Genomic DNA, 26,351 nt, shown 5'->3' with positions numbered 1-26,351 from the left:
AATAGCCACACTGGGCCAGATCAGAGGTTCATCTGCTGTGGTGAGTAATGTTTGGATGTGGTATGTAATGAATCCTGGGAAAAGAAATTAAAAAAAAAAGGGCATATAGATTCGTGATCCTTTCTGACATACGTTCTTCAGGCTTCTGTAGCTGAATAACAAATTCACTGACTTACGTAGTAATAGGGAGCTCAACAGCCCTAGTTGAAAGATCTTAAATGGAAATAAGTGATTTTTTTTTTTCTTCATTATGGCAACATAGAATATCAATGGTAAAATTCACTCTGATGGGGTACATTCTGTTATATAGAAACTGGAATGAATGTTGAGTATTGCTAATTCATTTGTGTGTTAAGTCTGATTCTGTAAATGCAAAGGTTAAAAAAACCACTGCCTATATTTTCCTTATGAGTCTTCACATTTAGCCTGGGGATTCAGCACCATTTACCCATCTCTGCTCATCTTAACAGAGCTTCATGTCAGTCTCACAAGGTATAGGGAATGATGAAAGCCAGAATTCTGCATAAAAACGTGTTGTCTAATACAATTATTGCACTGGATTAATCTAGTATACTAATAGATACTGTAATTGTGAAAATATATTTGACTAGGAATCTGTATGTATGTGCTTTATCAGAGGTGTGCCTCTGATGTAGACACGTACATCTGAGATGTATGCATGTATGATACAATGTCCTGAGTGTTCTGTGGGTTTAATGTATTGGTCTTAACCATGTGCCATTTGTTTGTTCTAGCGAAGCATGCACGTTAGTGTGTGTTAGCATCATTGTTTGAATTAACTAGGTTCTAGTACTCCAAAATCTTTGAAAGTGAGACCTACAGAGTAGTCTATGTAAGTTGGATGTAGGGTGGTGGTTTTGATGTGTTGCAGTTCTTTTTCTAATAAACCCATAGATAGGAAATGGATTTCTGAGTTAATTTTAAGAAGCACGCAGTGTTTTGCTATTGAAATTACGGTGTCTGTGCATCTGTCTTAATGGTAATGAAATACCAACAGAATAATCTGAGATTTTTTTTTCCATCCTACAAGATAATGATAAGGAGAATCTGATAAAATATTTGGCATCTTGATGTCCGTTTTGAACACTGGAAACACAAACGTGAATCAGAAAACTCAGTAAGATTTTAGTCCCTAAAACATTGGGTAGTTCACCGCTTTCTATAAAGAAGTGTGTGTGTGTGTGAAGGTAAATTTTTTGTAAGCTTTCCTCCAGGCTAAACTTCCAGATAGCATTGGCAATTAACCTACTTTTATGACTACTTGTTTTTTAACTTGTGTGTTGTGGCTTAACCCCAGCTGGCAACTGAGCACCACACAGCTGCTCACTCACACCCCCAGTGGGATCAGGGAGAGAATCAGGAGGGTAAAAGTGAGAAAACTTGTGGGTTGAGATAAAGACAATTTAACAGGTAAAGCAAAAGCAAGCAAAGCAAAATAAGAAATTAATTCACTACTTCTCATTGGCAGGCAGGTGTTCAGCCATCTCCTGGAAAGCAGGCCTCCATCATGTATAATGGTTACTTGGGAAGACAAACACCATCACTCTGAATGTGTGTCCCCCTTCCTTCTTCCCCCAGCTTTATATACTGAACATGACGTCCTATGGTCTGGAATACCCCTTGGGTCAGTTGGGGTCAGCTGTCCCAGCTGTGTCCCCTCCCACCTCCTTGTGCACCCACAGCCTCCTCACTGGTGGGGTGGTATGAGAAGCAGTAAAGGCCTTGACTCTGTGTAAGCAATGCTCAGCAATAATGAAAACATCCCTTTGTTATCAACGCTGTTTTAGCACAAATCTAAAACATAGCCCCATACCAGCTGCTGTGAAGAAAATTAACTCTATCCCAGCCAAAACGAGTGCAATGTCATAACTGTCGATTTATTTAGAGAGTTCTTTCCTGCAAGTGTTTACTAATGAACATAATGCTTACTGTAGGTGTTTGAGGAATATTCAATGTAGGGGGCTTTAAGGCATGTGTATCCTTGAAAACTTCTGGTTTTCTTTAACCTGGAAGGACCTGTCTATGCCTTGACCAAGAGTCCCTCGGCAGCTCTGTTTAGCCTTGTTTAGGTTCACTTTGGGATTTTTATGTTCATTCAACTTTGTCTAAAAAGAAGCACTTAGCCTCCAGGGCAAACACTGTGTTATGTACTTCTCTGCCACTGCTCCATATGTTTTAGGATTTTTCTTGCTGCTTGTGTGCTGCTGGATGGCTGGGATATGAAGCCAGGCTGCATGAGTCCCTGTAGTACTTTTTTCTTTCATAATTCCTTTTAATTTTGTGAGCCAGCACCTCTTTGAAAGCACTGCCAAGCAGCAGTGAAAAACACTGCTAAGCAATATAAGCCTAATTATTAATTGCATTGTCTTCTGTTTAAGTAGTGAAATGACCGTGCTTCATGTTTCTTGCATGATGCTCTTTTTCAATGGCTAGAGACAGCAATAACACAATTGAGTTGTCACTTTTGCGTTAGTGTAGCAGGTATGAGTGGACAGTTAGCCCTGACTGGGGGACAGGGCAGCACAGCATGATGTACGTGGGATTGCTGGCAATGGCTGCAGAGCTCTGCTTACCTGGCAGCTTGTGCTGAGTTGACTTGGTGCTGTGGTAGTCATATGTTCATATGAAAGCTTCCCCCAGTATGAGGTGTAGCCTCCTGCTGGGGTCAATACCAAACTAAGAAGGTCATAGTAGATCCAGTCTTGGCGCTCTTGTCAGGGAGGAGTGTCCTGCTGTGAAGAAAATGCTGTAGCCCAGTGTGTAAAGCTCGGCAGTTGTGCTCTTGTTGGTTGATTAATGGAGCTGGAAACTCCTGATGCACCTTACTGTTGTTGGCATTGTTGCCAAGATACATCTGTAGCCTATCTGCTCCAGTGCAGACCCATGTTCTTTCACGGAGATTTTAAATTTTTTTCCTGTAGGAGAGGAGGCATGTAAAAATAAGAGAAAGGGTAAATGAACCCCTAAAGCCTGATATTTTGAACTAGATTATATGGCCCTAAATTCTGAGTGGTTTTAAATGTCTGTTTCCTATTAGACTTGTGCCATGTGTCAGTAACCCTTTTGAAATATGGCTGCATATTTATGTCTGCTATGTGTTTTCTAGCTGAACCTGCCCTGGTACTTGACAGAAACAAGCATCTATGATCATTAATGCCATAGGGTCAATGTAGCTGCAAAAAGGGTAAATTTGTGCTGTTGTGCTCATGATAAAATTGCCTGCTAAGTTATAATTCTTGACCATGAGTTTTGGTGATGGTTTATGGACAGAAAAATGCCAAGTGTGGTTTCTAATACTTGGATCCAAATCTTTTGTTGCTTACTTATGAAAATGTTCTGTTTAACTTGTCAAAAAGTATCGGGCAGTTTTGCAAATATGAAAAAACCCCAAACATTTAAAAGTCTGTGAATGTTCTAATTATTCTTGAAACAAAGCTATTGAAACTTACAAAATGCGGTTTTGTAGTAAATTTAAGGAAGGTAAATATTTGAAGGTCTATAAATGCATTTTTAAAGCATAGGAGAAGTTAGAATGTTTTAAGGATTGCAAGATGATAAATTGAAAATATCAATTTCTATAAAAGTCAGTTAATTTAATCTGGGACTTCAAACAGCTTGACTGTTGAAGCACATGGGTTTAAGATTGTATGGGTACTTTAAATTGGTGTTTTTCTTATCCCTTAACATACTTCAGTTTTAGAAAAAATTAACTTTGACTCTGCATCCTTTGAATTAATTATTCTGGGGAAAAGATAGCATTTTTGCAATACTTTTTCCCTTAGGTATGTTTTTAAATACACACTTGATATAACTTGTTTCCAATTTAAGATAATGCTTGTGTGCAAGTTCTTTTTAAGCTTTAAATCAAACACTAGAGAACAAATTATGTGATATTGTTAATGAATTTGAGAAGTTCAGCATTTGTCTTAAATTTCTTTTTAAATTTCATTTTTTTAAATCAGGTGAAGTAGTGTACTTCTGGCTGCTTTGTGTTACAATGGGGCAAATGCAAAGCAGCTGGAATGTCTCAGCTATGTAAGAAAGTTTAAAGCCTGTGTCTGTTGCTAATACAGCCCAGCTGTTGTGTGGCTGTGAGTCTTGCCCTTAGTTTTCCATGTGTGGCCAGAACTCTCACACAGCTGGGCTGAGTTGAAGACCAATGAGAACCTTCATATTGCTGTTATTGTGAGTCTTAGAAATTCCCATGCAGAGTAGTTAGTGTGTGCTAGGTAATGATTGGTGATGTGATGTCTACATTTATTTAAGATACCAGTGCTATTGAGCTGTCTTCTAGTTAACAGTAATGATAGCTTAGATGTATGTTATTAGAGATGGTGAAAATGCTTTTACTTTTTCTGAAACTTGCTTATTATAACTCTGAGAACTCAGAATCTTTCATCGTTGTATTTAAAATCAAAGGTATTGTTTTTTGGGGTCTCAGGAGAGTGGTAGTCTGTGTCTCTAAATCTCTTTCCATTATGCATAGCCAAAGGATTTTGGATTTTACCAGTGCACAGACAGCTGTGATCTTCATAATTGGTTTGTGTGGGTGTCAGCATTCAGCTCTCCAATGAAATTTGTCAGAAAAGAAATGAGAAACTGAATGAGATGGGAATTAAAGAAGAAAGTTGGCTGTATAGATGATTTAGCAGTAATCTAATGTGTAGCTAATTGGCTAGTATCCAAATTGTGCCTCTGATTGTTTGTTTTCCTCTGGGGAAGAATGTTATTGAATACTAGATGACTGCTTCCCTGAAGGAAGATACTGTAAGCTTCATTTCTAGGTATTTTGTTCTAACATAAATTTTTATCTTGTGTGGCACAACTGTTTCTTACATCATGCATGTGGATCACGATATTAAAACTAAAAATGTTGGATTGTAGCAGTAAAAGGCTGGCCATGTGTAGGCCAGCAGGAGTTTTGCAATTTACACTATTAGTGCCAGAATTTCACCCTGGGTTGTTACATATGAGATGAATTTTTAATGTTCAACTTCTAGTTGTCATCCATAGTAGACTTGTTAGTCAGCAGAATGCAAAAGGGTTGTTTTGCCAAAAAAAAAAAAAGGCAGATTATTTAGATGTTCGTGAACTTGTACTGCTGGAGTCAGATTGCTTTGTCTCCAAGGAAAGTCTGCTGGAAGGTTTTATCTTATTATTATAATATAGATATTATATTAAATATCTAAAGTATTCCAGTCAAATCACAAGTTAGTTAATATCAGTGAGGGAAAGCAAAACACAGGAAAGGAAGGAGATGTAACAATTGCATTTTATAATTTTTTTTACTCTTCTAAATTATAATAACTTTACTTTCCTTCCTTTGGGATTAGATTTTACTTACGTCAACTGTCAGTGAGATGGAAAAGTTCACCAAAGTCAGTGGAACTTTTAGGAGTGAACTCTTACCAGTTTCTATATAGGTGTTGGCCTCTGCTTTTTACTGAACTTTTTCCTATGATTATTGGTCAAACACTATTTTGTTCAGCAGAAAATATTAGAATATTAGTATAAATAAAGTCAGTATTTGTTTTTCATAGCAGTCAATACCCACAGTCCAAAGATTTTTGAAAGCAGAACTACAGATGCTTACTTATGCCTTCATATTGGAATGATGGTACTATTTTGTGTGTGTGCCTAAAGTCATAATTGCTTGTGTCCTATAGCTGTTACAAAAGTAGGTATTGTATTTCCCATCAACTGATGGTACTTGCTTGAGTTCTTTGAATAATGGCTGTTTGAAAGTAATCAGTATTAACAGGTTTCAAAAGTGTTTCAGGACTTGTTTAAGGTATGATTTTTTTCTTTTTATTTTTCTAGGTGGCCTGGCTTTAGCACAAGTACTATTTTTTTATGTAAAATACCTGGTTCTATATGGTGTTCCTGCTCTCCTCCTTCAAATGGATGGACTCAAACCTCCAGCTCTGCCTTGCTGTGTGAGCCTGATGCACAGTTTCACTAAAATGTGGAGGTTAGTCATTATTACTTTTCAGTTTATTACTGATATATGGCAGTCTGTGTATAAGAACATGCATGTGTGTGTTCATGGTCACATACATTCTTGCTTTCATGTCCTTGTCTTTTTCTCTCACCTCCATGATTCATCTTCAGCGCTTTCTAAATGAACTTCAATTTGATGGTTACTTTTTTCACACTGCAGAGGGTAGGGGCAAGCATCCCTTTCAGCATTTTCATCCTCTTAATTATTACAATTAGACTCTGCCTACTTAGCTTCACTAAGTTAGCAATTATTTTTTCCAGATATCTATTAAATGGTTCATTTTTCAGTCTTGGTCTAAAACCCACATTTCAGCTAGGTATTCATCTAGAGAAGGAAAAGAAATGCTTGATTAATCACCCTATGAGGAAAGCTGTAGCTGTAACACTTTAATACGTAGAGTCATGCAGTAGAGAAAGTCTTCAACACATTAAAAATACTGTGAGAAATGGTAATTGTTTATAATGTAGCTTGAATTTTTGGATCCCCTTTGCTTTTAAAGAGTTTCAGCACAATATTTCACAAAAAAAGTATCAATTTTGAATCTTATGGTTGCTTTAAATCAGTGTTCACTGAAGTATTTTCCCTAAAAACTCTCCCAGGTGGATTCTGCTTGCTGTTTAGCCTGTGTGTAACAGTGGATCCACTTGACTTCTCCCTTCCCTTGTTCTCCTCTGCACTCTCTTTAGTTCCTTCAGTCTATGGAATGCTGTGCCCCAGACTTCTAGAAACATTACTTAAAATTATTTAGACTTCTCTGCTTTTTAGTGCAGAGCCTAGCACAATGGTCCTTACCCTGTTTGGTCTCTGACTGCTTTGTAATATGAATAAAGCTTTTTTATTTTAGTCATAAAAACAGCAGGCCTGGTCTTATCAGAGCTTTATTGGATGAAATTTTAATTTTGTTTTCGGCTTGAAGCTAGTTGTAACAAGAAGGCTTTATAGTTTATAATCGTTGGCAACTGTAGCTATATAGTATTCAAAGAAATGCAGCAGAAATAGAGTGCACAAAACAGATGAACTGTTAAAAATTGAGCTACTAGCAAATGCCTTGGTTTAAATTCTCTTTCAGAGTTTAAAGTGAACTTACGACCTATGGAGTTAATATAGAAATCTGTGGTTTTTACTAGGCGCTCTCCTGAGAGCAGCATCTCTTGGCCTGCTAGCCCTTGCAAACAGAGTTGCAAGCAGCAGTGGTTTTTTGCCTCCTCTCCCAGTTACTATTCCAGGGAATCTGTGTATTGTTCTGAAGGTGCCAAATGAAACTGAACTTCAGCACAAATACTAATGACACTGCTGTGTCAGGTGGTTGTAATGGACCATGAAAAGGTACTCTGCACCTGCAAAGATGTGTGGTGTATCACAGTAAAAACATTGGGTATTCATTAAAAAAAAAGTTCATAACGCTTGTCTCAGAAGAAAATTGAAACTAGTATCTAAGCAGAAAGTTTAATTATTTTTATTACAGAAGGAAAAAATGTCAACTGCTGATATTTACCATTTGCCCAAGTATTTCATTCATATATGTATCAAACATTCACTGCCAGAAATAATAAAATTATCTCATAGATGGAATCTGTTTGTTTGCTTTGAAGGCTGAAGAAATCAGTTCATGTACAGCTGACTTGATTTCTTGCTCTCAAAGCTGTGTGGATAGTAGAATTTCCTATGGCTGCTAGTGAATTATGAGTCATTCTCAATTAAGAAAACTCATGTAGCTTGCCCTCTGAATCCATGAATTATGATGCCCTTATGCCTTTACACTTAAACTCTTCAATCACTACTGCCCAGAGGCTTTGCAGTCTTTTTATGTGTTTTGGTATGTTATATAGGAATGTCAGTGATAGAAGTGGGAATAGCCTTTGTTTCTAAACTGAACAGGATGAAGTGTGGAAATGATGGGTTTAACATAAAAGCTAGCAAAAAATGGTGAAAAGAAATTGCTTGTATTGTGAAGCCTAACGAATGGTGACACTGTTTTTCCTTAAAGTGCTAAATACTTTTTTGTAGTTTGTGAATACATAGCCTTCTAAGTGAATGTTCCTAACAACTTTATCAGAGCGGGTCAAATGTAAATGTTAATAACAGCGCCTAGTTTTAAGCTGGTAGAGTGAGGAGATTTGTATCAGACTGTTTTCATAAAATGGTAGCCTGGTAAAGCTTATTAAAGGGTCCTAGGGCCAGGTTGGGAAATGGAGTGGGGTGGAATGAGCTGGGTGACATGGAGTACACCCCTGTTACCTGCTGGCTAGCACTGGGGAGGCTGCTTGGAAAAAAAGTGCTTGTGTATGCTTGGCTTGCTCTTACCCTTCTTGCTGGTGTCCGCTTTAGTGTACTCTCAGAAACAGGGTATTATGTTACGTAGGCTTTCAGAAGACCCAGTATTGCTATTTTTGTCTCAAAGCTATTAGTAGTGCAGATTTTGAAGGAGAGAAGGTAGCCTGAAGACAAAGACAACGTGATTGTCACAATGTAAGAAATACAACTATGCTACTAAGGAGTCTTCCACCACCCCCTGGTGTCCTTTGAGCATAACAACAAAGCTTTTGATCTGATACATCCAGAGCAGTGTCACTTATAATCAGTACATGCTGACATAATTCACTATGTGATACAGCAGGTTGTCCTGGTTTCAGCTGGGACAGAGTTAATTGTCTTCCTAGTAGCTGGTACAGTGCTGTATTTTGAGTTCAGTATGCGAAGAATGTTGATAACACTGATGTTTTCAGTTGTTGCTCAGTAGTGTTTAGTCTAAAGTCAAGGATTGTTCAGCTTCTCATGCCCAGCCAGCAAGAAAGCTGGAGGGGCACAAGAAGTTGGCACAGGACACAGCCAGGGCAGCTGACCCAAACTGGCCAAGAGGGTATTCCATGCCATGTGACGTCACATCTAGTATAGAAACTGGGAGGAGTGGGGGCGGGGGATCGCCGCTTGGGGACTAACTGGGTGTTGATCGGCAGGTGGTGAGCAGTTGCACTGTGCATCATTTGTACATTCCAATCCTTTTATTATTGCTGTTGTCATTTTATTAGTGTTATCATTATTAGTTTCTTCTGTCTTCTGTTCTGTTAAACCGTTCTTATCTCAACCCACGAGTTTTACTTCTTTTCCTGATTTTCTCCCCCATCCCACTGGGGCGGGGGGGGGAGTGAGTGAGCGGCTGCGTGGTGCTTAGTTGCTGGCTGGGGTTAAACCACGACACAGGTGGAAGAGCTTTCAATCAGAAAGGTAAGAAAGATTCCACAGTGTGTCCAAAATCTCTCTAGAGGTGAAAAGCAAACCAGGTATTAGAAAAACAAATCAGGTACTTTGCCTCCCTATTTATGGTGCTAAACAATAAACCAAACTGTGCCCATTCAAACTTAAAAATAAAAGGCTTTAATTAAAAAGGAGTTATCAACTTTATAGTAGATTCTCCCTAATTTACATTTTATTTAATCAAGACAATCTCTTGAGTCCAAAAATCAGCAATCTTGTTTACTGTCTCAAGACAAATACAGGTGTTGAATGTGTTACTGTGGTTGCCTTCTACCAGGATACTATCTTGTTAAATACGCAGCTGCATAGCTAATAAATGCATGATAAATTTATTATTATTCAAAAGCTTGATTATAGCTGTGAAAAGGAGTTTCTGAGCTCCTGATTTCCGGATAGGGCAGCAGTTCACCACAGACACACCAGCTTAGAATTTTTAATGTCTGCTCCTTCTTAAGTCATGAGGAATTAAAACTTGAGTTTTGTTACCAAGGTTAAAAGAAAGGTAATGAATCATGTGAGAGCAACAAATGTTGTTGGAAACTTGTAAGTGATTTTAAAGAATTGGTCAACGCTGATGATGTCTGCCATACAGCTTCTCAGGCGGTGGGGGGCAAATTGTGTAGTGCAACTGGAAAAAGTTATCCTACTGCTGAAGCTTGCAAATTAGTTCAATATGGAAAAATATTCTAGTGGAGGAGTAAGTGTGTGGAAACTACAGAAACAACAGATAGCAGGTAACTAAATCCTATATCAATTTTGACATATCGGTAAATGACTTTGCAATGTATACCACAAAGAAACTTGTTAGTTTGTAAATTAGGACAACACTTTGCAGAGATGCTGTTCGGGGGGGGTGGGGGGGGAGAAGTCATGCTTCCATTTTTATGTTTCCATACTATGTTACTGAGTATGGTGAGTGCTCTTCTATGAAGATGTTGGACACATTGATCAGGTGTGTTTTGACATGCTGTGGGAACAGCATGGCATAAGAAATCAGTTATCTCTGGTCGTAGATTGGTATGAAGTGCACAGAAGCACAACTCCTCTTCTCTGCCTTTCCACCTTAAAATTTGCACATTCCCAAATGTCTTACCCCAAAATAATTTGGAGACAAATATGTTGGAGACATATTGTTCTAAAACGTTATGCATGTTTAATATAGGTTAGCCTCAGGAAGGATAGAGGTCCTTCAGGAAGGCAGTAAGAAGTACTATTTGAAAGGTGGATTTCTCAGGAAACAGAATTTCATCCAGAATAACTAAAATGGAGTAGTTGAAGAAATGCTGCCAGATAAAAATAAAATAATGCAATGATGGAGAAAGATCTGGCCATTTTCAACTACTGTGCTGTAAGTTCTAAATTGCACCTTGTATTTAACACCCTGATTCTTGACCAGACAGGAGTCTGACATAAGTCAAGCCCCATTTTCTTGCGTGCTTATGGGTGGACTAAGGAGGGCTGTATTTTGCATGTACAGACACATATCTGTGCTTTTGTATGAACACATTGGGTTTATCCCACAAATGTTTTGGTGACATCCAGAAGTGATGTCTGGGTTATGATTTGAAAGAAGTTGTCTGCAATTCAGTCTGGTTTACCTGCCACATTATTGCAAAAGCATTGCTTGCCTTATATGAGAGAAGTGGTCTATATGCAAGGTCTCAGTGAAATTGCTCCAAGTCATGGATTAGAATTTTGCTCTAGGCTAATCACATTCTCAGCTCTAACAATGCCATAGAAAATTAATCTATAAATGAAAATGTAATCTCATCTGCATCTGCTTCTTCTTCATCCTGATACTTTTTGTCTACCTTCACTGTTGTTCGTGAAACCTTCCCCCATCTGGAAACAGTTCCTTGTGTATGTCTATCAGAAAGGACCATACAGGGTATTTTCTCTTCCTTTTCTTTCTGGGAAAAGACAAGTCTGATGCTGATGTTATGTGTGAGTGTGAGCACAAGAGATCACTGTGACCACATGCAGTCATTTCGGAATGATGAATAGCAAGCAAAAACTTACCGTGTCTTATTTCTGCTTAAACACTTGATAGTATTTACATCTAATTGCCTATTCTTAGTTTGTGGTGAGGACTGGAATAGATTTTTTTTAAAGAAGGAAGATGGATTTTCTGACCTGTAGGGGGAAAAAAGTAATTAAAGTCCATTTTCTCCTGCACTTCTCATGGTCTCAGCTCAGTTTATCATGTACTTCCCTTCTCCGGGCTTCTGATTTTTTTATTGGAATAAATCATTTTGGGTGTTAACTTATTAAATATATCAAGTTGATTAAGCTGCTGAAAGGCTTTATGTTATAAGATACCATTAAGGAAATTTAAATAAGATCAGAAATGGTGTTTCTGTCAATGCTTGATTTGGGAAGCTTGCCTCCTGAAATTCCCAAATAGCCAATGTCTGGCAAAAGTTAACAAAAACATAATTATCTGATTGTAACTGTGCTACAGCCATGTGTAGTCAGGATCACCTCCCTGCCTCTGGGCTCAGAAAAAGATGCCTTTACAAGTTTAGGGGCTTGTACTCTTAAACTCCTGTGGAAGGCTCTTGCTTTCTGTTTGAGTATTGTAGTGCTCTTTTGTTGTGGTGTTTCTAGATAAGTTGGTGGATGGTCTGAAGTTTGAGATAGCAGATTTACTCCCTAAATTTCTCCTTCCTATGAGTTTGGTCCTCTGATTATATGCTAGTAATAACAGCAAATTGCTGTCGTGCAGCCTGTCATTTGGAGGTAATTACGAGGGGGGGGGGGGTGTGGAAGGATGCTAAATGATGGGTTGTAAACTCCTTCCCGTGGCAGGTATCATCAGGAGTCAGTTAAGTTACAAATCCTTGAAAAATTTGCATGAGGGAAGGAGAGGAAGGCAGTGAAAAGGAACTCCACATCTCTGTGGCAGTGTGAAGAAGGGATTCAGTGTGAATCACCCAGAGGCTGGTAGAAATCTGAGTGGCACATCCAGATCTGTGGCTCAGACCTGCTGCCCACCTTGCTGTGGAAGAGGTTGCAGCAGCAGCAGCAGCTGCTTCCCAAAGCTGCAGGAGGACCTTCAATGCGATTCGGTGCCTGGGGAGAGAATGCTTTCTGGAGATCAGAGCAGGGACGCTAGGCCAAGCCTACTTGGGCTATGAACAGAGAATCTTATTTTAAGTGCTATAAATGGCCTAGCAGTCAGCTTCAAGAGGATCAGGGATTTTGAGGTGATTTGTTTTGTCTCTATCCTATAGTTTTAGATAGCGATGTTTTCAAAAGCTCTCTACTCCATGCCCCTGATGGGACTTACCCAGCAGCTGGAACTGACTAGGAAAGGAAAGACAGGCTTGTGCATGTTTCCCTTTCCTCTGGAGATAAGGAGTGTCACTTCTGGTATATTTCCAGCCTTTGATATTTTAAAAGAAAAAATTGTCTAGTGTGTTTTGGACAGTGTATCGGGTAAAACAAAAATGTCTTTTAATGATCTAGCTTCTCACTGGTTTTAATCTTAAAAAAAGTAAATGCTGCAGCATTTCTATTTAAAAAAATCAAAAAGCATCTTTTCCCCACCCTATATTTCTAGAGATGATCTCTTAAATGTGTAAAAAAGATTATTTAAAAGTATAGTTGGATTAAATTGAATTACACCCACAGTGTTGAAATGGCCTAGTGCTCATGAGTAAGGGGAAATTGTATTGAAATCTTAAGAATAAAGAAATCAAGATTGCCAAAGTGTGCAGAAGTCCAAACACATCAATGCCCCTGGGCCACATTAAGCTGCCTTTTGCAAACTTCAGCACCCTGAAGTCATAAGATCTGGTTTGTGTGTCCTGTCTGGACAACTACATTGAATTGGATCCCAAATCACTAGTAAAAATAACATGCAAAAGAACAGTTTTGTCATGGAAAGCTTCTGTTTGCTTGTATTTGTGGATCATGTGCTTTAAAAGGCTTAAAGAATATTAGTTTTCATTCTTGAGAAGCTTTTTATGTGTCTTTGAAGATGCTGGGTGAGAGTGTCAGAAAGGAAAGGGCTCTTTTTCCTTCTGTTGGTGTTGCAGATGGAGTGGTGCACTTCACTCAGCGAGAAGTAGCGATATGTTTATTGATATAAAACAGTGATTTAACAAAGTTTGATAGTAAATGTGACAGTGGTTTAACAAGATTTATTTGATGGCAAGGTTCACTTGATATTTACTGCATAGAGGACAGGATCAGAAAAAACTCTCCGGGAGACCCTTCCGTTGAGTCACGAGGTTCAGAATGGACCCGCTTGCTTTCTAAACTCCTCAGAGAGGAGTCTAGGTGTGGCTGGATCCACTCCTAGTCCCAGACTTGGTTAACAGTTTATGTCTAAAGGATTATATATGCGCAATCGATCCTTCATGTCACTTAGCTAAGATTTCAAAGTTTAGCATGTTTTTAATCACAGAGAATCTGTTGTAGCAAGGAATCTCTCAGCCTCCAGGAGTAACCTTGAAAGGCATCCCTACTCAAGGGGAGATCCTGGTGTGCAGCCTGCTGCTGTGCAGGAGAGCTCATTGGGCCCTGGGCTGTCCACTATTTATGGAGTAAAACAATTGACTCATAGTCCTATTTGCATACTGACTACAGATGTTGGCTTCTTCCAAACTTGGCTTGAGTCAGACATTGACCAGCACTGTGGTTAGGTGGGTGTGTTGTTCAAATTAGCCCTTGGCTGTTGTGTTGTAATCTGTCTCCCCCAAATCCACTTTGGGCTGGATGCGGCTGTCATGACCAGATGCATCCATTATGACTGCCGCTGGTGGTTACCACTTGAATAAAGGTCAGGCTGGGGTAGGGGGGGCAGAGCACACTGCCACGCTGAGGACGAGGGTTGAACGTAAGGCAGGTCTCGCTGTATGTCCTTGCCACCTACAACCCCTGTGGTACTTCTAAGCAGTAGTATGCTCCTGTGTGAAACACACAGCTACTGTGCGGAGTAACAGCTGGAGTCAGGGTGGCCTCGAAGAGGCGAGCCCTCCTTAGGCTATGAGTTATATGTAACCTTTATGTGTTACACCTGCTTGCCAATATCAGAATACTTAAGCCTCTTGCCCCAAAGTTGGGCATTTAATTGCACAATTAGTGCACATTTTTTAGTACTGGAATAACTTGTTTCCAAGTTGAAAAATAACATTTTTCCTAATTTACTTACTTGTTGTATTTTTTGTTAACTGTTGCGATGGTTAAATCTGAGCATTGATCTGTGACAAGTTATTTTTAGCTAACATGTCACCTGAATATATGAAAGATGCTTTAGTTCTGGACTGGTTAGTCATTCTCTCACTGACAGAGAGAAAATATTTAATTGCTTTTAACATCAGCCAAATTAGTGCATGCTATAGTTCTTATCTACTGTACAGCTCAATTTGCTGGTTATATTAAAGCTTTAAAAGGTTCCTTAAATCTCTTCAGTAGAGAAAAAAAGATCTATTATTTGTCTCTTTGGAGTGTAAAAAGAGGCAATAATGAAGCACCCTAGTCCTTCTTGGGTCTAAACTGCATAATTATTGGAAATTTATTTGTGTAGTGACTGCTTTGTTACTGTAATTTGAAATTGCAAGCTAAGCCCACCTACTGCTGATCACCTGTGAAGCCCATTCTTCACAGTATTTGACCTGAGCTCTGCATAGATACAAACTATTATTGCTGCTCACACGTGGCAAACAGCACTCTGCCTGCTCACAACCAGTGTAGAAAATGAGTAATGGCTTTTAATAAACTTCATTGTTCTGCTTGCAGTAAGGATAGGGTTCTTATGGTAATTGGACAATTGCACTGCATTGCAAGAGTTTTACTTGAGGAAGACTCAAGGAGAACTTACCCTATGAGAGTTTGCCACTAATGGGCATTAGGTTTCATCCACTCACCATGAGCTACCACAGGCTTTTAAAGTATCAGGAAGGTATAAAATTAAAGTAATATTTCTTCTGAAGGGTTCTAGGAAAGATTAACAGAATACAAATGAGATTTGCTCTTTTTAAGAAAGTGTCTGCTGAACTGTATCACCAAGATCCAATGTGATGGATATGTGAGAAACAGAACTAATTTCTTGTCTTAAAGCCTCCTAAATAGGCAGACCTGTGTGTGATCTTATATTAACACTGGCAATGACTGATGCCTGCTTAAAGTTCTGCTTGTCTCTCTGGCCAGGAGATTGTGGGGATGGGGGGAAGTCACTGCCTAGAATCATTAAAACTTTCCTCAGGCTTTCTGATATAATACAAGTTGTGTGTTTAAATTGAAATGAAACAACAAAACACACTAGATCACAGATCCAATTTATAGGTTGGAGGCCACTAGCAGTTTGTGAAGTCTTTTTATGTGGTTCACAAAAGAACTCTCTCCTTATGGCTATCTTATTGTAGATTATTTTTGCTATGCAGGTCTCCAGCCTGAGCTCCCAGCTAATAACTGAAACTCCACAGATGAAGCTTTGGGACTTATCGATATTTTTTACCTGGAGGTTAAGGTGTGTCTAACAAAATGTATACCGAAGTTGGACTGTATCTTGCATTATACAGGCTGTCCAGACTCAGTCCAGGTATTTCTGCGTCTGTTGAAATCAGTGAGGGTTTTGCTGCTGATTTTGACTGGGTCAGGATTTCATTGTGGGTTTCTACCATTCTCATAAGTATGGGAAGCCCTAGCTTCTCTCTGATGCTATGCAGGAAATACGTTGCAAGTAAAATGTTTAGGGTTTGCTCTGTTCAACCTTAAAGTAATCACATATTTACAAAGTCCTCTTTTTGTGAAGTAAGGTGAATGTTTATGCATGGGTTGTATAGGTGCTGAAGAGCTCTACAGCACTGAGCAGGAACTCTGGATGGAGGCATCCAGCACAGGCTGAATGCAGTGGTGGCTTTGGTTATCCTAATAATGGAGGAAACCAAAAGGCAACTTGGTACTGCTGAATCATTCCAGGAAGAAACAGAACAGAAATTCAAAGTGTTTTATCTAAGCATGAAGTGTTAAAATTCCAGTATGTCCTTAAGCAAATGTCAAGAGAATATGATAAAGATATCTTCATGTATATATAAGCCCAGCTTATTATTACTGTAACAAGAAATTGCTTGTCAAAGTCATGATATGAAAGCATTTGACAGTCTTCATATTTTTTTCTTTCAAATAACATAGACTTTCCTTTTTTACTCTTAGCTACATTTTTACATTGAGATGAAAGAAAGCTGCTACTACTGGTTAGCTGCATTGCAGATGGTTAAAACTTAAAATCAACGCTTGCAAAAAAACAAAGACAGTCAACTGAAGCATGAGATCTAGGCTTAAGCAGGTTCTTAAGATCTTGATGTTTAAAAGATCACTGAATTCACTTAAACAGGAATTTTCTCATTGCGTTGAGCCAGGGTTTGCTTCATTGTATGTTGCATGGTAAGAATGGAGCTGTTTTATTTTTGCATAGGAAATGATAGAATTTGTTACTGTTTATCTTGAAGGAATGCCAAAAGAGCTCCATATATGTATTTGTTCCTGATTTCAATACTGTATCAGTGGGCAGACTGTAAAATCTGTATGTGGGTGGAATTTACCAAGTGTCTTGCACTAATTGAAAGGCTGAAGTGAAAAATGAGACCTCCAAGAACATGCTTGTATGTGGCAAAAGAGTCCCAGAAAACATTGCAAAGTGACTGTCATGGTTTAACCCCAGCCAGCAACTAAGCACCACGCAGGTGCTCGCTTGCTTCCCCCCCACCCAGCGGGATGGGGGAGAGAACTGGAGGAAAAAAAAAAAAAAGTAGAACTTGTGGGCTGAGATAAGAACAGTTTAATAGAATGGAAAGGAAGAAAATAATAATGATAGTAATAACAACAATAAAAAGACAATAATAATAAAAGAATTGGAATGTAAAAAAACAAGTCATGCCCAATGCAGTTGCTCGCCACTTGCTAACCGATGCCCAGTTAGTTCATGAGCAGCTATCCCCTCAGGCCAACTGCCCCCAGTTTATATATGGGGCATGACGGCACATGGTATGGAATACCCCTTTGGCCAGTTTGGGTCAGCTGTCTTGGCTGGGTCCCCTCCTAACTTCTTGTGCCCCTCCAGCCTTCTTGCTGGCTGGGCAGGAGAAGCTGAAAAATCCTTGACTTAGTCTAAACACTACTTAGCAACAACTGAAAACATCAATGTGTTATGAACATTCTTCTCATACTAAATCCAAAACATAACACAATACCAGCTAATAGAAAGAAAATTAACTCTATCCTAGCTGAAATCAGGACAGTGACTTTCAAGGCTCAGTGTCCAAAACTATATTCCATAGTTTGGGTAATAAATAAGTCCAAATGGGTGGTTGGATTGGATTGGATCTCATTTTTTATCATGCATCTTCCCATCTTCATTTTAAAAAACTAACAACACTAAAGAGTCTGGGCTTTTTAGATGAATGTTTTCAGTTTGCTTGCTATATTTATTTCTGCTGTAAAATATCTTCTGTGACAATTTAATTGTTGTTTGTTGAGTTTAAGTTGTGCATCTGCTTTCTAAATAGTGTATCTGAGCATGATGGCAGTTATATTATTTAGGAAGAAGTGTGCTGATTGTCACTGAAGAGACAAGCTGTGCTCTGAAGGTGTATGTTTCAAGTAAACTTGCAGAAAACAGTATGTATGAATCCATGCAAGCTATAGACAGGCAAAAGTGTCTTTTAAAAATATGGATGGCTTTCCCAGATCTTTAATAATGAGGATGATGATGAATCAATTGGTAGCAGTCACTACTTGAAAAATACTTATTCTACTTGGTAGGCATACCCCCTCTAGGGGATTTAGCAAAGTTTTATAGTTCACCAAGACATTAAATAATAGCACTTACAAAACCTGCATATAGACTTTGCTATCTTCTTTCCCTATAGTAATCTTATTCTTCAGACTAGACTCTAAAACATGTTTCAGACTTACGTTGCACACTTGCAATTATTTGTGATTTGGAAGCTTTCATCTTTGAGGGATTGCCAGATGGGGAAGTTGCCACAGGCAGCATTGGAAGAAAGATGAGCAGGAGGATCCAGAAAAGTAGTATAGAGCTGCTAAATGGTGGGGCATCTGTCAGGGGAATTCTGATTCACACTGTCTTTTGGGCATCCCTGTTGTAAGACATTGCTTGAAAAAGAGGGACAATGAAGCAACTTGAGAGCATTGTGTCAGTGAAAGCAGCTGTCATTCAGTGACCTCTCAGTCTCCAGTGCAAAATGTTCTGATGTGGGAGAGATTCTTAGCCAGCAGCTCACTGGCAAAATGCTAGATTTATTTGCAAAGACTGCTAATGGAAGTTTCGGTCTTGCAAACACTGTTCTACAGTTAAATAGGATGGGCTACTCTGAGGATATGTGAATGAGTTAGACTTTCTAATGTCAAGTTTAGCCACATTTGTAAAAGGAAGGGCCGAGAACTGGTGTTGAAACATTGCAGCAACTACAATGCTTCTTGTAAGAGATGGTGAATACCCACAGGGTAGAGGGTACCAAAGCTATAATAACGCACTTGTTGGATTTCATCACCACCATAAATGGCAACTAGACTAACTGATTTAAAAAGGTTTAAGTGCAATTATTATACTGTTTGCTCCAGCAAAATGCGGGGTATTGTTGCTGCTCTAACTCCTTTCCTGCATATAGAAATTACACTATTCCCTTCTGTGTTCAAAAGTGTTCACATACCAGTGGCAGCGTGACTGTTTTTAAGGTGCCTGGGATATTTCTGTCTACAATGCAATACAGTCTCTGTGCACATAGCATCACATTTACCTGTCTCCATCTATGTTACTGATTTTGAACTCTTTACAAATGGAAAACTACCTACCTAGATCTACTCCCCTGAAAGTAGGGCCCAAAGTTATAATCGTGCCACTATCTGCTTTTCAGAGTGGTAATGTACCGTCTGCTTGCAGTGGGCATCTTTGCTGAAGTCCATGGTTAGCCAAATGTTTCCCAGATTATGCCACACGTTGCATGATTTGTTGTACTTCGTTTCCAGGAATAGCGTGCAGCCCAGCAGTCCTGGGGAGGAACTAACAGAAAACAAAGCTGTGCTGGTTTCTCTTCAGCACATGGTTTAAAAATATGGATATACAAAATCAGGGTTTGGCAACGCAAATTACTGCAATTAGTTTCATAAAAAATAGTTCTGGTAATGAGCTTAACTTTAAATTGATTCACATGATCCTGACGTGCTCAGCAGTTTTGGGTTTTTTTTATGTTGCAAGTCATTGGGAATGAGGTCTCACAATCAAACCTTGTTGTGAGATCGTGGTCCTTTAGCTATGATGTGGGAATCATGAATTATAGTCCCTAACAGCTAATGAGTGTGGCAGTTTTCATCTAGGTAGGTGTGGGGTCAGGTACTTCAGTAACATAGGCTGGCATAACTTCACTGAATTTAAAAGTTGCATACTAAAGGCTCACACAACTCCTCTGTTGAAGAGCCAGAGTTTAGACCTCAGTTTAAGGAAGGCACAGCTTTTTGGAAAGCGGGAGCATAAACGATCCATTGGATAACATGTGCTTATAAAGAGTGCTGACCAGGGTGGGCATTTGGGTAGTGACGCTCGGGAAACAAGAGTCTGTCGCTGCATGTCAATCTGTAGCTCCACTTGGGAGCCACCGTGTCTGCTGACCTGTGCTGAGCTCAGGGCATGTGGCCAGGAAAGCGCAAACCAGCTCCTAGGAGAATGTCGAGCAGTTTTTGATCCTGATTTATGTCGGTATGTGTCAGCCTGCAATAGGAAGATACAATTCAAGAACGATGCACTACAGCACTCTTAAGTGGCAAGTGGTAGGCACAGGATTTCAAAATAAGGTCCAACTATAAGGAAATTGGACAGATGGGAATCTCAGAGGGAGTCGAAAGTACCCATGACAGGGGGGAAACAGATGACTGGCTTCTCTGATACTAATTGCAGCGTGAATAGAAACTTGTCACAGTTTTGCTCATTTGGCTTTCAGATATGTATATATGCCTTTTTGCATCCTGAGGACAAAAAGAGGGGTTTTGTAATTTTTTTCTGGGAATCATCAGGATTAAAATTTCAGTGCATGTGCTGTTGGTACTGACTGTGGTTCATACCAGCATGTTTCTGCCTTCTCATAGCTTTTCTATACAAGAGGACTCTTTCTGCTCTCCCCCAAATTGGAGGCAGATTGTTGCATTATGCAGTTAGCTTTCAAAGCAGAAACTGCATGTCTGAAATAATTTTGAAAATGCACCTTGAGGAGAGAGATTTGTGCTTGCAGGCAGAGATTTTAAAGATTATATTTTGGAAAAGGTCCTTGTTCATTTAGTATATGATATTGTTGGTCATCTTTCTAGTTGATGTACTGGGAAAAGATGAATTTGGTTAGGAAGAATTATATGTATAATCTTTTGTTGAAATGTATCAGAAACTAGAACTTCTATGCTTAACAAAAGCATTGAAGTTGCATACAGAACTGTGATTCAAAACTGCTGTTCAGAGGAACAGAATTGAGACTTTTTATAAAGAAAAGATATTAAATTGTCTGCAGTGAGTAACATGATTATAAAATGGAGGTTAAATATATCTCCCCTTTATTGTTCCACTCACTAGTCAAGATTTTGCCTTCTTCAAAGACTACCATTACTATCTGATAAACTAGATTTTACCCATTGTTTCTCAAAAAAAGAAACCAAAACCCCACCATTATATTGCTTCTGACATTTGAGCAGTACAGAGAACTTAACTGGCAAATAATTTTTTACTCATATTGCTACGGATATCTTTTCCCTTGTTGTTTTAGATGTTAATTAAAACCTTCATTTCAAAAAATTGTACTTGTTACAGGATTTCAAAAAGCATTTGTGAAACTTTTATGTAACTGAGGCACCCTAAATGGCAAGGGCTACCACATAAAACCTGTATTTTGCAGAGAAGCTCAGGATTGAACAAGCTGAATGAAGTTGATTATAAATTATATTGCAATATCAAGTAAATATGGGTGTACTTTATAGGCAGTAGATAATCATGTCCATGTGCATATGGCAGCTGTAAATCTGAGTTAATTGGGGGGGCACCCTGTCATGCCTGATGGGTAGATTCCTGTAACATTGAAGGGATCACTATGAAATTTTTAATACAAATGCAGTGCAATTACTTGTTCTCTTTTTTCATTTAATGAAGTTGCTTATTCTAGCCCCAAGTTGCAGTCTGAACACTGCTATGTAAACCCTCTTTACCCCTTGTTAACTTTTCCATCTGAGAATGGAGGGATTAATTACATCTACCAGATCTGTTTGCATTGCTACTTTACTGTATTTTCACTTCACTTGTAGACTGCAATGCAGTATGTATTTAAATATGAACAAGCAGAATGGCTGAAAGTGTATGTGGTAGTGTTTTGTCAAAACCAGCCTCTCATTATCCTAGCTTTTCAGTATTTTTGCCTTGCACAATGTCTCTATTCATTATCCTAGGTGCTTAGAAGTATATGTACTCAATGTCCATAGCCTTAAGTAACGCAACTATTTCTCCCATTTACAGTTTGAAATTGTTTGGCCTTGTTGTTCTTGCTTTTAGAACTATTCAATGATGCTGTCCTGAGGTGTCTTTAAGATCTAGGTGCACACTCTGATGCTACTGCATATTCTTGTAATTCTGCTGGTCATAGTGTAGTTACATCTTTAAGTGACTGCTTACACTGTTGAGAATTCAGGATCTTAAGTAGTCAGTTGCAATGTATCAGTATAGCATCAAACAGGAATAATGGGGCCTGTTTATCTATGCGGAGATATACCTAGTGCGGCTCTGATCTTTTTTCCTCCTTTTATTTATTCTAATAAATTGGTTCAATGCATGTTCATTTTCAATATTTATTGAATATTTTGTGGAAATATTTTAATAGCTAAAGCCGATATGAAATAGTTATAAATATTTTTTTAATAGCAAGTGCATTATGTTTTGGAAAGAGTGAAAAATGAGAGAAAAGATGGCATGTAAGTCCACAGCAAACTGTCTCGCTTTCCCTCCCTGTCTGAATCCACTCTGCCTTATCTTTGTCCAACTTGGCCTCCTTCAGCTCTGATCATCTGAAGTTAGCAGAACCATTCAGTTTCCATGCTCATTGTAGACCCAAGTCCTTTGGCTTTTGGTTCTCTGTCAAAAGTGGTGATACTTTTATGGTCCATGTCCCTGTCCACGAGAAGCTCTGTTGTTGCGTCCCTTCAGAGATGATAGCAGATTCAGTCATTGCCATCAGAGAGTAGCTAGGAGAACTTGAAAAGATGAGCTTGGCTGAAGATGTGCAAGATGGTTGTTTAGCATACAGCTGTTCCCTGGAACTGTACAAATTTCTTCTCCCCATCCCAGCACAAACATACTGAAGTGCTTGGTTGTAGGAATAAAAGGGTTTCAGAGCTATAAATACAGACTGTGGGCAGCTCTGATACAAAGGACTGTCTGTATGACACAGATATTAATATTTTAGTGAGAAGGGAGCCAAATTACAGTATGAGTCTAGGCAGGAGGAATGCAGAAAGATAACTGCATACACTTCATGCAGTATAATTACACAGTAACATAACAATAATGTAAAATGGGGAATGATTTTAGGAAAGGAATGTGAAAATATGGGTTTAATGATGACCACGTGCATGTTCCTGGCAGAATATTTTTTCTGTTGTAAGGCGTCTTTTGAGTGAGAAATTCACTCCCCTCCTCTCCACCCTGCTGAACCAGTGGACTTTACCTCCGTTAACTCCTAGAATTTCTACAGCTTCTTATCTAGCTGCTGTTATCAGGATGGTGTTAACTATCTGATGACTTCTCTTGCTGTTTCAGGTAGAAGGCAGCATGCTGCAAGCAATATTGTTAAAATCATGTTGTACTCAAATGATCAATTAGTTTTTTTTGGAACAGGATGCTCAAGAGCTTAGTATATACCAAAATATATTCCGTGTACCTAATGTAAGCCCATTTCAGAGCAAGCCTAGCGCTGGAAATAAGACATTTCCGTTTTCTAATTGTGCTGTTATGTACACAGTTAATCTGGGATTATATTGATAGTCCTGTAAAACTGGCATATAGTTCAGGTATTAGGTAGATGTCTCAAATCAGCAGATACCTTCCTGTAGTGTCAAGGATTTGCTAGTACATTGTTCATGAGCTTGATTCTCCTCGGCTGGCTGAGGGATGGAGGAAACAGAAAAGGAAAACACTGGCACTGTCAATGTATGTTGTTAACGCTGAAGTTTTGGGGCATGGTTCTTGTAATTTAGTGTGATCTAACTTGTGCTTGCTGTCAAAAGTCCTCAAAGTTCTTTTCCTCACCAGATCTGAGTGGAACACCTTTGCAAAGCCCACTTTTCGGTGTATTTTGTCTATCTGAAGGAGACATAAGGGGGTTCTTTGATTATTCTGTATCATGGAGACAATTCACAGCAATCACTTGCATTTTAATGCAGTACAGAGCAGAAAAGGAGAAAGAAAGGATTTCACAGTAGTTTTGCTTAGAGGACCTCCCTGCATATGACAGGAAACATGCAAACTCACTGGTCATCAGGATGCTTAAAAAATTATTTCCAGTAACAGAATACACACAATTTATGCTTTATGTGCATTATACTACTCTGAATGTTACTGCTTTGTTGAAGAAATACTCAAACAAGGAATTTGTGATCTTTTTAACATGCATCTAAATCTTTCTATATGATGATGATCTTAAATTTCACATGTTATTACAGAAAGGAAGTTGTGTATTACACTTTAGCTTCAGTTTTATCAATTGCAGTAGTTTTATATTTATCTTCGGTATTATTGGCTGTTTTGAAATACAGTGTTTGTACAATACCCAACAGAGTAGGTTTTTTTTAAATAATTAAAATATGGTCAATCTTTTTTCTTACAGAAGTTTTGACGTTGGGCTACATCGCTTTCTTGTCAGGTAAGCTAATACTTACATTGAATTGCAATTCCATATTAAAAAGCATTTCCGTTGTTATCAGTAGAGATAGCCATGTGAACTCAATACTACTTGATGTTTTCTATGGCAAGATCCTCCTTCATCTTCCATTTAAATATTAGTTTGAGAAACTTTAACTATTTGGCTTGGATATCTACCCAATGTTATTCTCTAAGGAACCTCCTCAGGTGTCCTTCAGGAAAACCTTGATTCAGGAAATTTCAGTGGCAGTGTTCCACTCATTCCTGAGGAAATCTTAATTTTTCTTGTACTGAAGAAAAACTTTTTCAAGTTTTTGCACTGGTAACTCAAGTACCTTCATACCTTCTAATAAAGGCTTGAATTTTATAGAAAACTGTGACTGTGGAGGGGAGTTTTATCTTCTCAACAGAAAACTTGATTGATTTGATGCACGGGTTGGACTATGTTCTGAAGATGAATAAGAAAAATGGAATAATTGTTGTGTTTTGTCTGACATTTAGAGGAATGCAGTGATTAAAGCAGACCACTTCAACAAGAAAAGGGAGGTTAATGCATTTGAATGCTACACTGAGGAACTGTTTTTGCTGTTTGGAGTTCTTTTGTGTGAGCAAAGACAGAGGTGTTCACTAAGATGTGTTTGCAATCATTTTTAATAACATACCTATCACTATCTACTGATCTTTACAAAGAAGTGCGATATGTACCATGAAAGATTAAATTTGCCATGATCTTTAGGCCCTTAGAGAGTTCATTCTCTCAGTTATTTCATCCCACTAAAATGTTGCAATATCCATCTGTGAAGAACTTTTACCTTGGAAGAAGGAACCCAGTATGTGAGCCAGAGCATGCTGTTTGGGTCCCACCGTAAGGATCAGGTGATGTTAGGCTTCCCTTGATTTGGCCTTGCTACTGAACTCATTTAGGCTACTTTGTCATATTTTCTGGATAAAGACTCTGTTAAGCCTTCATGCTCATGAGTCCTTGTGGCCTTAATGCAGAGGTTTTTGGCACTGATTCACAGGCTCCCAGAGCTCAAGCAAGTTGCTTGCTCCTGATTGCTTTTTGCTCCTCTGGTCACTCACTTGAAGCATGTATTTTCTAATATTTTCAGAACCCTGCTAATTGCTCTTGACTGTAGCTAGTAAAAGAAGCATACAGCTCCAGACAGAATGATAAATGTCTAGAAGCATTTCTCTGCCTTAGGCTCAGCGTTGCTTGTAAGTGTTCTTTTCACTTTGTCGTCTCAAGTATCTAAGTATATCCCTTTCAGATTCAGCTCCTCTAGATTATCAGTGCTATGGCTAAATCCAGGAAAAAGCGGTAATTCTGTGTCCAAAGTCTGGGTGCCAGTTGCACAATAATACACCTTTACAAAGGGTGTATTGTAAAGGGAAGAATACTGAGTAGTATCATATTGAACACCATGCTTTTGTGGTTTAAACTAAATACAAAACCCATGAAAGATACAAGATCACACAAAGCCTATGTCATGGGGAAAATTAGGTTTGTTCTAAGGTTGCACAGGCAAACCTCCAACCTGACATCTCATAACCCTTGAGCAGTAGGCTTTGTAACATTAGGATTATTTTATGTATTTCTTTGCATGTAACATGACAGCTCTCGTCACTAAAGCCGTAGCGTCAATATTGCTGAAGATATATGTATTTCAGTGTGTAGATACAGTTTTTAGACTACTGAATGTATTTAAGTTCTGCTATCAGTTCTACAAAATCAGTCTCATCTATATTTTGACCAGCGGATTGATTTTTTTTTTTTAAATAATCATATAAGAAATGGAAATCATCATATTAAGAAATGGTTTAAAAATATGCTACTGTTGTAAAGGGAATACAGTCACAAGAAAGTCCCCTGGGAATGTGGACAACTACTTAACCAAGAATAGAATCATGGTAAGCATTGATGTACTAAGTTTGAGCCCCTGGTAATGCTTCTGCCACAAAACGTGCTTTCACTTGCTTCATACAAAGAATGTAATAACATACTATTCTCTTATACTGCATTGTTTTACATCCTGTGAAGATGCAGTATTGGAGTTTTACACTCATGCAATCCCTGGACTGTAAATAGCCGTTGAATTTGAATGAGTTGAATGTCGTCTTTGACTAATGTGTCATTTTTTCAAAGCCAACTGTGGGTTCAAT

General features: G+C 38.6%; 1 protein-coding gene across 3 annotated transcripts in view; it reads left to right on the top strand.

Moving 5' to 3' along the window:
* The window catches only part of HHAT (hedgehog acyltransferase), a 169,518-nt gene that overhangs the window by 17,692 nt on the left and 125,475 nt on the right, over positions 1 to 26,351 (top strand). For 2 of the 3 annotated variants that reach the window (XM_069800213.1, XM_069800215.1), the window contains 2 exons: positions 5,842 to 5,992; positions 24,154 to 24,189. In XM_069800213.1, the coding sequence (XP_069656314.1) occupies positions 5,842 to 5,992; positions 24,154 to 24,189 (187 nt within the window). The remainder of the gene's footprint in view (positions 1 to 5,841; positions 5,993 to 24,153; positions 24,190 to 26,351) is intronic. The other variant, XM_069800214.1, reaches the window with a different exon arrangement.

The sequence above is a fragment of the Haliaeetus albicilla genome, chromosome 13, assembly GCF_947461875.1.
Source record: "Haliaeetus albicilla chromosome 13, bHalAlb1.1, whole genome shotgun sequence".
Classification (NCBI taxonomy): Eukaryota; Metazoa; Chordata; class Aves; order Accipitriformes; family Accipitridae; genus Haliaeetus; species Haliaeetus albicilla.
Note: the sequence above shows the minus strand (reverse complement) of the source record. Positions and strands in the feature narration are given on the sequence as shown.